Below are 11586 nucleotides of genomic sequence, written 5' to 3'. Positions count from 1 at the left end.
GTGACACAGGAAACAGTCATCTACATTTACAGGAGCAAGATCTCGCTGTTGCTTGGTGTTTCTGGAGCTTGCCCATCCGGCACCACGAAGCCACCGCAACTCCAATCCCTGGGTGCCTCCGTGGACCTCCCTGGGAGCGCTCCCCACACCGGTTCCATGAGCACCAGCTGGGAAACCTCTCCCATGAGGGCAAGGAAACCAGATCTCTCCTGGGGTGACAGACAGGTGCACCATTCATCCGAAGGTTAATGCAAGGATTTGCGTCAAGTTTAAAAGGAAAAATGCTTTCCGATGTAACCCTGGATCCAGGCTCACCCAATCCTTGCGCTTTCTGCAGGACGTGTTGTGTTTCTAGTCTGCATCACTCCATCTTCCCCTTGCTGCTCATTGAAATCTCTTCCAGGAAAAATAACTAACACTTGCAGGATCTGAAAGTCTGACACACTACGTAACATATGGCGGTAGGCTCTAGTTTGATTCCTTCTTCTCTTGCTTCAGTCTGCTTTTCAGCTTACCCTCTTTGGAGCCTGTCCGTGGGACAGTGGTGGTGGTGGGATGGCTCCTGGGAGGGACTGGAACAGCTGGCTGGTCAAAAACACACACTACCTTGTAGGTGAAAATAACCTCTCCCACGAGAAGGTGTCTGACTCGGACGTTTCACTGCAGATTACAACCAGGGCATATGAAATAAATAAAAATTGCGCGGGCAAGGAGAGGGGAGGAAAGATCTTTCTGAGCTTTCCTCATGATTTTCATCTCAGATAAGGTTATTGAAGACCAATATAGAAGAAGGGCAAAAGTGCTGGAAAGCAAATGTTGTTGAATATGCAGACAGGACCAAATAGAGGGAGTTTTAACTGGTGCTGGTGGTTGCGAGTCGGTTGGAAGACTGTGCACAAATCTCAGAAATGCCCATGTGTGAAAATGGGTGGTGCTTCTCAAGCCCTGATTCATGGTCAGAAAAAAGACATCCACAGTCTTCTGTCAAAGGTGGCATTTACGAAGCAAAAATAGAAATTTTGTTTGATGCTGGCAAATTCTCCTCTTTTTTACTCTCAATATACTGTACAAGGGTGCTCTAGGTCCCCTCTAATGCCATAAACTCAAAGGCATGGTCATAAGGGAGAAACAAAGTGAAGCTGGAGTACATGAAAAAAAACGAACAGAACTTGCTTGTGGCAATGCTACGATCAACTTCCTGGGAATGTGGGCCCAGCAGAGAGCTATGCGAAATAGTCAGTTGGCCCCTAGGTTAAAAGACAGCCCCGCTGCAATAAGTCATGAGGCTGTGCCTTCTTAAAACTGCAAAACAGGCTGCTGGATGAAAGTTTCTTCCAAGTTACCATTGCTGTTTTGAAGCAACAATTCGGGACTCCTGTATATTTTTTTTTTATTGCATTAGGAAACAAAACCTTTAAAGCATTAAGACAGCCCTTTTATGTCCCTGCCAAAAGGATGTAGTTGATTCACAAGACACATTACGCTGCTGGCCTCAGGCTCCTTGTCGAATGGTGCTTTATCTGCCTGCCTCTGTCTCTTTGCCGTGTGAGAGTCGGTTCGGGGGAAGCTCACCCGGTGGCATGCGCATGCATGGTCAGTTTGGTTCACAGTGTCATGGCGAGAGGTTACTCCATGCCGCTCCGCAGGATCTGGTTGGCCGCAATCAACATCACGCTTATAATAAAGGCCATGGCAAATGCGCAGATAAGGCTCTTCCGTACACAGGTCTGTCTGTTCTGCTTCTGGGCATGCACTGCAGGGAAGACATGGGAAAGATGAGATGCTTGGCCAAAGTAACGTTTTTGCTTTCCACAAGGATCAGCTGAGCTCAGAAATCCTCCTTTGCCTCTGATTATTACTGTGGCATAACCCTCTAGTCCACGCCTCAGAGATCCCCTGCATGGGCCAGGTCTTACCTCTCCCTGCTGGAACATTTCCAAATAATCCACCTTACCTTTCATTGCTTCCAAACCAACTTTCCTAATAGACCACCCTCTCATACTGCAGGAGTCCTTTCTCTCTCATCTTGGCTTTTAAACCCTTCAAATGCTTGTAGGTGTGTTTCGGTTTATCTATGTGTTTCTTTTAAGCTCTTTATGAAGTTCTCTCTAAAGTTCTTTAATTGGTAATATTGGTCTTCTGTGAATCCCTTAGACTCATCCAGGTCAACTGGGAATGAGCAGAGATTCAAGATGTACTCCCCGACAACACTTAAAAAACCCCCACTGTGATAGTTCCCATGAGTATGCACAATACGTTAGTCATTTTTCCAAGCTGTCTTTAGGTTTTCTCTGCCTAAGCAAAATCAGACTTATTAAGAACCTTTTCAAATGAATGCTTGCAGAATAATTGTCAAAAGAGGTGAAAGTAATTTGCAGCAGTTAAAATGCAGACAGAGTTGGAATTTTTAGCGTTTGCCTTATTTTATTTAATTTTAATTTTTTTAAGTTCATCGACGAGGATTCATGCTGCGACTTGCTAAAGCCAGTGCATGTCTCCGTCTTTGCCTCCCTACCTATGAATATCAGAACAATACGTGCTGTTCGGGTACTGTGAAGATTAATCTGTTTGAAAAGGCCTTGAAGGTCCCCGAGATAATCACAGAAAGCCAGAAGATCCTCATGCACGGGATGGGTAGTTCTGCCCTGCCGCTATAGGCAGTAACACATCATCTTGTTTTGGCCTGAGAAGGGATGTACCCATCGCCTTTTTCTCATGGACAAACTTGTGATGATGGGAGACTTTCAGATGGTTGACAACAAGCTCAGAATTACAATAAACCTAAAATGTGACCAGGGAAAGGCTCCAAGTGCCCATGTTTGGAAAAGTCCGGGAGAGTGTTTTTAGAATATATGGAAAAAAACCTTGTTCTGATCCAGGCTTAAACCTCGTTGCACAGAGAGCGGGGGGCATTGGGTGCTGCATTTTGAACACTTGTTTCATCCCCCCTCACCTCTTCTGGCCAGGATTTAGCAGTGCCCGTGTCCTAATCCCAGCTCCCACGCTGTCCCCCAGCATCAGCTCGGCGCTGGAGGCACAAGAAGCCCTCATTTGGCAGCACTTTGAGTCAAGCTGCCCAGAGCAGGGAAACGCTGCACTACCGGTGCTCCAAGGGATTCACTATATTCTGTGCAGATAATGAAATCCCCCTTACAGCAGCTCCTCTAAATTACTTGCTTTCTGCTTGCACTGCTCTATTCCTTGATTCCTTCGCTCGCTTTTATAATGCACACAGAATCAATACTGTGGTTCCTTGGTTCTGTGCATGATGCCCTGGCACTTTGAAAAGCTTGTTAAATCACAGCTTTAGTTATTGCTTTATTTATTTTTCTATTATTTCTGTACTTTGAAAACACTCCCAGCCAGCAGACAAAACAGTGTCATAAGCCATCACAGTCAACATTGCCATTCAGTGAGGGGCTCTGATGCTGATTACGGTGACTGGGAGCAGCAGTCGAAGACTGGCCAAGGCTTTTTGTGATGGCAACTCTCCTATTCAAAGGAAGAGAGTAAAGCATGTTCAGTGTTTCTTGCAGAAGTGTTCCTGAATTGAACTATTTCTTTAGTCTTCTGTTATACCATCAAGTAAAAACAGAGTTTTAGAGCAGCAGGATCCAGGTAACAATCCATTGTTATTGTTCTTTACTGACTGGAGGTGCACCAAATAGCCAAATAACCTACCAAATAACTTCAGAAGAAAGAGGAAAGGTCTGTGCTGAAATGTAGAGGTGTTGCAGATCCAGAGAGACCCTCTTGCTGTTGGTTGGGGCTCAGCAGGAATTACTCCAGCAAGAAGATGAGTATTACAGTTCCTCTGCCCCCTTGCAATCCACAGGGAGACAAAGAAGCTGAAATTACTGACTTTCTTCACTGTAAACAAGACTATGTGCTGCCCTGAGAATTGCCCTCTTAAATATAAAAACCCATTTGCCCTCCCTGCTAACTGGTGAGATTTTGCCCTCAGTTCTCTCCTTCTCCAAATTCATAGATCCTTTGAGCACAGCATCTGTGTTTCTTCCTGCTGGTTTCCATAGCTGGCATTGTTGCAGGGCTGGATGCTCAATCTGTTTTGCATTAGGTTGCAAGCACAAGTTTTACCCATGGGACATGCAGGAGTTTGGACGTGAGCTGGTTGCTTGGACGTGGTCAGAGCCTGAAGCTCCTCTGGACATGCCCCAGCCTCTTCTTAGGGGGGAGAGCAATGCCCAGGCTATCCAATGTAAATGAGATCTCAAGAAGCAAAGCAAATTGAGACTGGGTCATCCTTCATCTTCTCAACATGCAGAGAACATGCTGGTGAGGAGGACTCACCATGGTGTCACTAGGTGGCAGACACAGAGCTACCGTGTCTACAACCTCCACCAGGACATGGCGTTAATGGGTCCAGCCCATTTCAGGGTGCATCAGTCCACTGGCTGCGGCTGCCAGGCTGGTCACGATGCCCACGGTGGGTTTGAGATGGTCAGGGTAAGTGCTGAGAGCCTTCTTGCCTGCAGAAAAAAGGCTTGCTAACATGAATAGCTACAGTGTATTTATAGTGGCTTCTGTCATAACCCTGCCAAAGGTGAGTGATATTTGCTTTCTCTGGCTGGCTGAAGTTTTTTTCATTTTAAGAGGTCAGTTTTTCATTCCCAAGACCTTAGCTGAGGAGTGGATGCTCCTAGTGCTTGTGTGGGGGGAGCAGGGAGGGGAGCTGCGGCAGCTCTTGTACATCCAGTTAATTTGAGTATCAGTGCTGAGGATGAAATACCCATGGCAGACAGCACGGGTCACTGTAACCAGCTGGCACTCTTGTTTGCCATGAGTTTAATGTTGCGAGCGTTTGGATAAAGGGAACTGCCAGACAAATGATTTTTGTACTACAAATTTTTGTTAGTACAATGCCACTGCAAATAGTTGTCATTTTCTTGTGTCTCTTCTCATAAAAACACACACTCTTCTTGGCTCTCAGCTTTGTTTGCCTGCCCTGAGCATTAATAAAAATTGAAAGAAAGGCTGAAGACATAACCGTGCCTCCCTTCTGGTTGTATTCTTTATCAGCGGGGCTGGTGTGGGATGCTTGTACTGAGGAGCTGGGCATTTTCATTGCTTTCCTCTTCATCAAGAATAAGGCAAATGAAAACCTCTAGAAATGTGTAGGAGGGAAAGTTGTAATGTAAGCATAGATCTAACATCTTGCAAATGACTCTAATGTTCAGAGTGAACGGAACAAAATCCTGGACTTGTCCCTGACCATAATATGAATATTGTATTTGGTTTAAAGCATGTGTGGTTGTGTGTGTGTATATGAGTGTGTGTGTGAGAGAGAGAGATGTTGATATAGGAAGACTATTACATAGTTGTGAAGACCTTATTACAACAAGAAGCTAAGATGGCAAAATTGTGGGAATGACAGAAATTTGTACGTATTTGTACTGATGGCGATGTGTCCTGTACAGTGCTGTTTAGCACCTGGCTGGGCTGAGCCAGCTAACCCCAGGTGTGGAGAAGAGGGGATGTCTCTGTCCACAAGATGGAGAAGGGTTTTGGGGCTTCTCTTCGATGGTGAGGTGACAGTGAGTGGAGATCCCTCATTTCAGCAAGGTACTACTGAAAGCATCTGCTATGTCTCTTCCCCTAGGAGCCATTCCCAAATCTCAGTGAAAACCATTGGGGCCCATCTTGGCTTCATTCCTACCCATAATTAAAGGCACTTCTATGGGGTGGATGAAATGTACATTAAATATAGATGTAGGCCTCTAAGCTAGTCCCTTTAGGCTACCTTTACAGTTGAAAGAAATAGATGCTTTTTAAGGTGCAATTCATCTGATCCCAAGGTAGCACCTAAAATAAGCCTGAGGAATTATAACGAAAAAGCATCATCTCCTTCACTCCACTAATTAAGAGGTGAGTAAAGGGTGACTGACTTACATGGAGACACTTCCGTATAGCCATTTAAAGCTAGGCTGAGATGCTGTCCCACCTTCATGACAGCTCTCCCTTAGTGCCATGGGTCCATGCCATGAAGCCCTATAATTCCTGCTTTTGAGCCCTGTAGGGATCTTAGTGTTTGGGAAATGGGAACACTGGGGCACAAGTAGGTCATTCAGGTAATGACATGTCCAGCCCAGAGAGCTGCAGGGATGCGACCTGCTCTCAGTCTGCCTTTCCTGGGAGAAATACTCATGTCAGAGCTCCTACGGACCAGAACCATCCCCTTCCTCTGGGACCTGAAGCAAAACTTTGCATCTTTGTTGACAGTGTTCAGTTGATCTTTATTCTCTGGTGGATTTGTGCATGTGTGTGTGTATTTCTAACAACATCTAAAAAAGGGTCTGTTTTGCTTCTAGGTTCTGCCTAGCACCAGCAATGCCAACATCCCACGAGAAAAGCTGTTCTTGCTGTACTTTTGGAAGCTGGGACTTCCAAAATGAGATGCTGAGCATTTAGGTTTTTGGACCCTTTTTTTTTTTGCGACTGGGATAGTTCACCCAAGTACTGAAGCTGAAAGAAGCCTGCATGCCTCTCGCCGCGGTGACAGCTGGCGCATGTCTCCACTGAATCAGCAGGTCAGTGGGGACTAACAACTCCATTCATGTAAGTAAGCATCTCTTCCTCCCTGCTGCTCTCCAGGAGGAACAAAAAAAATGTTGCTTGGCTTGATTCGAAAAGCTTTGCTGCTTGCCTCCCTCCTGCAGGCTTTTTAAAATTCAGCTGTGCTCTTCTACATCTTTTCTGCAGTATTTAGCAGAGGGTGAGTGTGCTGGATATAGCTTCTGAATCCCATTAATTAGCCAGGCTAAGAATTGCACTAATATTTTTATCCTTTGCTTTGTTTTAAAGATGCTTCAGTGTCTCTGCCTGGTGCCCTTTCAGAGCCTGTTTGACCCCTCAGAGTATCAGGATTCCCCCCAAAATGGCCTATATAAAGCGGCATTGCTGTGGTTGAGAAAGCACAGTAGCTGTCCCAGAGTCACATGCACAAACCCTGAGATCCTCTGTAGGTATCTCCCCGGACTTTTCTGCACTTGAGATGATTTGTATCTGTTTAGTTGTTCCAACTGGCAATGCTTTGGAGCAGCACAAGTTCCTCTGGCCAAGAAAATCCTTCTCCCAGGGTGGCTTAAAATGGGAAATATTCTTGCCAGTGTTATCTCTGTTCGAAGTGGAAAATCCACCGTAAAAGTTGAGGTTGTGTCTGATCCCAGTTGCTGATCACTTACTCAATGGTCTTGTGGCACTGCTGAGAGGACACTGTGTTAAGCAACAACTGCCGAAGCAAAATGTTTCCCTTTCTCTAGCTACCTCTGAGGATTGCTTAGACCTTGATCTTGCAGACACTCTCGCATGTGTCCTGGTGTGTACCTGTGTAGCAGCATATTGCAGCTCCACATCAGTAGTCCTGACAGCGCCGAACAAGAGGTGTGCAGGGCAGTAGGGTGCAGGTGCACCATCTCTGTTCGTTGCTGGTGTTACAATGCAGAGGACTCTCCCCAGCTGTTCCCTGGGAGCCCAGAGCAGAAGACCTTTTTCTGTTTGTGGAAAGACAACAGAAAACTGGTGGAGCCTAACACAGCTTGCTAGAGCAGGACCCAGTGCCAATAAAGTCTTCCTATGATAGGCTGAGAGAGAGATACGTATTTATGTAGGGAAATTTAGTCTGTCTTAGACGCTCAGCATGGGCTGCACATCCCTCTGCCTGAATCCCACCAGAGAAAGGAGGGCCATAAGGCAAAGCACCCACTAGTTCATCCCCCTGCCTGAAAGAGGATCAGCTTTACTTAGACCACATGGAAGAAGGCTAATGGCAGCTCTTGAGCTCTCTAAGTGTGTCATTGCTACTTACTCTGAAATAACTCCACACTAACTCCGTGCTTGCCCATTGCATGTCACGGATCAGACTGAGTTTTACAGATGAAGCAGAAAGAGAATAATTGTACGGAAACACAGAAACTTTCTCTCTCACCTTCAAACTCTGTTTGGCAGTTGCCAGAGTTTTCATTTAAACTCTCCTCTTCATTGATAATGATGTTCTCGATGTCCTTCATTGTTAAGTGGTCTCGGAAGGCGTGGTAGAGGATGTGTTTCAGCTCTTCCAGTGTTATCCTCTGCATGTCGAACTGTGGGAAGAGGACCGAGTTAGACTCAGCCACTGGTAACAAGCATGGTACTCGGAGGAAGAGAGGCATGTGGGCATGACGCAGTTCCCTACTTGTGTTTTTTTTTAACCTCATTTCAACACCTCAATATAACTTTGCAAATTTTGCTCTTTTGGGTTCATTTAACACTAACAGTGTGAATGTTGCAAATGGATGTTGCTAGAGCTCTTGCCAGCTTACTTAATGCTGGTAGAGCAGTAGAGAAACACAGCCCTATGCCAGGGATGGTCTTCCAGCCTGGAGATGCAAGCAAGCTGGTATCAGTCCTGGCCATCCCAACAGAGGTAAAACCCCGAGAGACTCCCCTGGTAGCTCTTACATCTTGCTATGAGCCACAACCTTGAACCTGGCCCCTTTTTCCTTCTAAGTCTCCAGTTGTGTCTGCGTGGCGAGCACAAGCAGAGAACATTTCCCTTTTAGTTGAATTCTGCTGTAGATCCAGTAGGTAAATGTTGTTCTTACACACACCAGATATTAAAACCAGATGATTCCTGCAGAATATGTAGAAATGAACATTTTGCAGTAGAGGAACTTTGCACATGTGTAAGGTTTGTGGTATTAATATCTGCTAATGGTACAGAAGAGAGAGCATTCACACTGGCTGACTTGCAGTGCCACGTGAGGAGACCAGTCTCTCTGAGCCATCGGTGCAGTCAATAGAGAAGGATGGAAATACTCTGAGTCACCCCAAGCCTCCCCCTGTGCTGCAGATGGTCATCCTGTGAACAGCACCTTGAACTCTCAGGCCTTACAGCCCAAAACACAGGCTTGCCTACAGCAAACAGTGAGCACCAGGACTTGTACACCCTCTCCTAAACTACCCATCTTTGAGAAACCTCAGAAAGGCCAAAGACCTCTGACTTAACACTGCAGTGGAGGAAAGGCGATGCAAACTTGTGCCTGCTTCTGCAATTGAGAGCATGGCGATAGCGTGTGATCAGATTGCATAGCTGGCGTTTTGGAAACGGTACAGCAAGAAATTCCCGCTCCTTTCGCCCCAGCCTGATAAAGACAGGACAAACCTTATCAGTTCTGAGCTGCTTGGTGTGTTATCTAAGGTTGTCTTCCCTGACCACTGCTGCACACCTCATTGCACAGATGCAAAATCATTAATCCTCAAAGTGGTTAACTAAGAAAAATAAGTGCACTTTGATTAAATCTGGACCCTGAAATAGTATGTGTATCTGTGTGTGTATAGGCAGATTTGCACACTTATATATTTATCCATCTATCCTTAGAAGCGCTGATTTCTACAATTCTATTTATTTGTTTATTTCCTGCAACAATCAAAAACCTGGTGCAGAAAATCTGCAGAAAAGTGGACAGCAGGGGCAAGAGCCAAAGTTCTTGTTTTTGCCCCAGATGAGTTCTCCAAAAAGCAAGTCTGGTGGGTTTGGTGGTTTTGCTGCTGTCTTTGTTCCTCAGGGATTCAATGTTCATGCTGCCCAGCTAAAAAAAGCAAGCGCACAATTGTCACCAGCAGCTCCTTGTTGCACAGTTCAAAGCTGGATTGCAAATCCCCCCGGTATTTAGTCACAAATTTCCAGCCTGCTTTGTTGTGCATGAGGAAATCTCACTGCCCATGTTCTGCTTTCTTTAATGTTAAAAGAGCAAGTAAAATCGAGCAGCTGTGTACTTCACAACCGGCATGATTATGAAAAGCGTTTCTCTTGGCAACTAGAGGTGTGGAAATGGGGGGTTAATTCATATGGTTGCCTTACAGTGGTGTCAGGAGGTGTTGGTAGTGGAGGTTTGCAGAGTGCCTTGAGGCTGTCCAGGGTCTGCAGCCCTCCCGGTCGGCTTCCTGCAGTGCTGATTGCACACCACTGCCATGGAGGTAAAAGCAATGATTTCTCACCTACCACTCACTCCTGCATTCCTTTGGGGTCTTTGTCTTGGGGAAACTCAAACCTGAACTTGAGCCCCAGCATCTTCCTGAGTTCACCCATATGCCAAACCGATAATTTCATCCTAACGGTCACTTTGTATCAACAGGAGCAGCCCCTCTGCCTGTGGTTACCCCATCCCATCTCATCAGGGTGTGATGTTCAACCTGTGTTGGAGCTTTCTTCCTGTTCTTGGCTCAGGGACAGTTCTCTGAGGCCAATACGAGCTTTTTTGCTGTAGTTTATGGGTTTGTTTTTCCCCCTTCAGGGAACAGTCTTTCTAGAAGCTCTCCAAAACCTGTGTTAACCCATCACCAGATGGATGCTCACCCCTATGAGTGCTTCACAGCCCAGAGCAGTGTCTCTGAGATCTGCTCTTTACTTGCATCCTTTTTTGAGGATATCTGCAGGGATGTGTGAACCTCCTTAAGATTTACTTACTGGAAGTGCTCACAGACTTTACATGGGCAGGGTAGCTGAGGATGAGGGACCTCCAGTATGCTGCATGCATCCTGTTCTTGTGGAGAGTAAAAGACGATTGAATGCTTCGGGATGTGCCTCACCATGTCCCAAGATGAGTGTGTTGGAAGACCAACATCTCCAGATCAGACCCCTGCCCCTTCATGTCTGCTTCTGGAATTACAGGTGTGAAAACCCACCTTGGGACACACCATTGCCTATGTTGACATACATATGCTGCTCCTTTCCTCTCACTCCTAGGAGTCTTTGCTGGTCTCCCTCTATACCAGCAGTGCCACTAACAAGCTTTTGCAGAGTCAACTGTGATGCTACCTGTTGCTTTGCTTCAAGCTACCTGGATTACAAAACACAACCATGGTTATCGTCTAATCTTACTGACTTGTGGGGTTTTGGGTCTTCCTGTACCAGTTAATCTACCTAGTGAGAAATAATTGTTCTCTTGACAAATATGCATCTGTTGCTGCATCTCCAGCTTTTGCTTTTAAGCTTTCTGTGAATATAGGGAGAATTTTTTTTATTGTTCCATTGTCATTTTGACTTTTAGGACGAGGAACCATCTCAGATGGGGTTCAAAATCACCCTTGTTGCTCATGTACTGAGTGTTTGGCCTGTTGGCAAAAATACGGTCATTACTCCTGCTTTTCCCTAAGCTCTGGTATTTTCATGCAGGAGGCATGTCCTCCATTAGATATGTATCAGCACAGGAGTTTGTCCAGAATGGGCTCAAGCTCAGTGTAGCCAGAGACAAGACTTTGCACTGGACTTGGGCTCCCAGGTAGTTTCTTCTATTATCATTGCTCTCCAATCTGGCAGTTTCCCGGATTCACTTTTCAATTACTCTGGCTTTTTATTGTTGTAATAACAGTAACCAGGGAGCAACTCCTAACTGTTATTGGCTCCACTGAGAGGAAAACTGTGACTGTTGCAAGCTGAAAACTTTCTATGGGATTTATAATTAGAAGAAATCAATGATGCTGCTTTTGAACCAGTGCTCTTGGAATACACTGTAAGCAATGACATAAAAACAAACTGTGCCTAATGCTGAGGCTCAAATGTCCCAAGTGATGCAGTGAGTGCCCTGA

The 11586-nt window shown here is 45.7% G+C and overlaps 1 protein-coding gene across 2 annotated transcripts in view; it reads right to left on the bottom strand.

Moving 5' to 3' along the window:
• Positions 1-1439: 1439 nt before the first annotated feature.
• CALN1 (calneuron 1) overlaps positions 1440-11586 on the bottom strand; it is a 128773-nt gene continuing 118626 nt past the window's right edge. For both annotated transcript variants that reach the window (XM_072882233.1, XM_072882231.1), the window contains exons 5-6: positions 7946-8099; positions 1440-1753 (exon numbers count right to left, since the gene is read on the bottom strand). In XM_072882233.1, the coding sequence (XP_072738334.1) occupies positions 1626-1753; positions 7946-8099 (282 nt within the window). In that variant the 3' untranslated portion in view covers positions 1440-1625. The remainder of the gene's footprint in view (positions 1754-7945; positions 8100-11586) is intronic.

The sequence above is a fragment of the Ciconia boyciana genome, chromosome 17 (assembly GCF_034638445.1).
Source record: "Ciconia boyciana chromosome 17, ASM3463844v1, whole genome shotgun sequence".
NCBI lineage: Eukaryota > Metazoa > Chordata > Aves > Ciconiiformes > Ciconiidae > Ciconia > Ciconia boyciana.
This window is presented reverse-complemented; position numbering and strand designations above follow the sequence as displayed.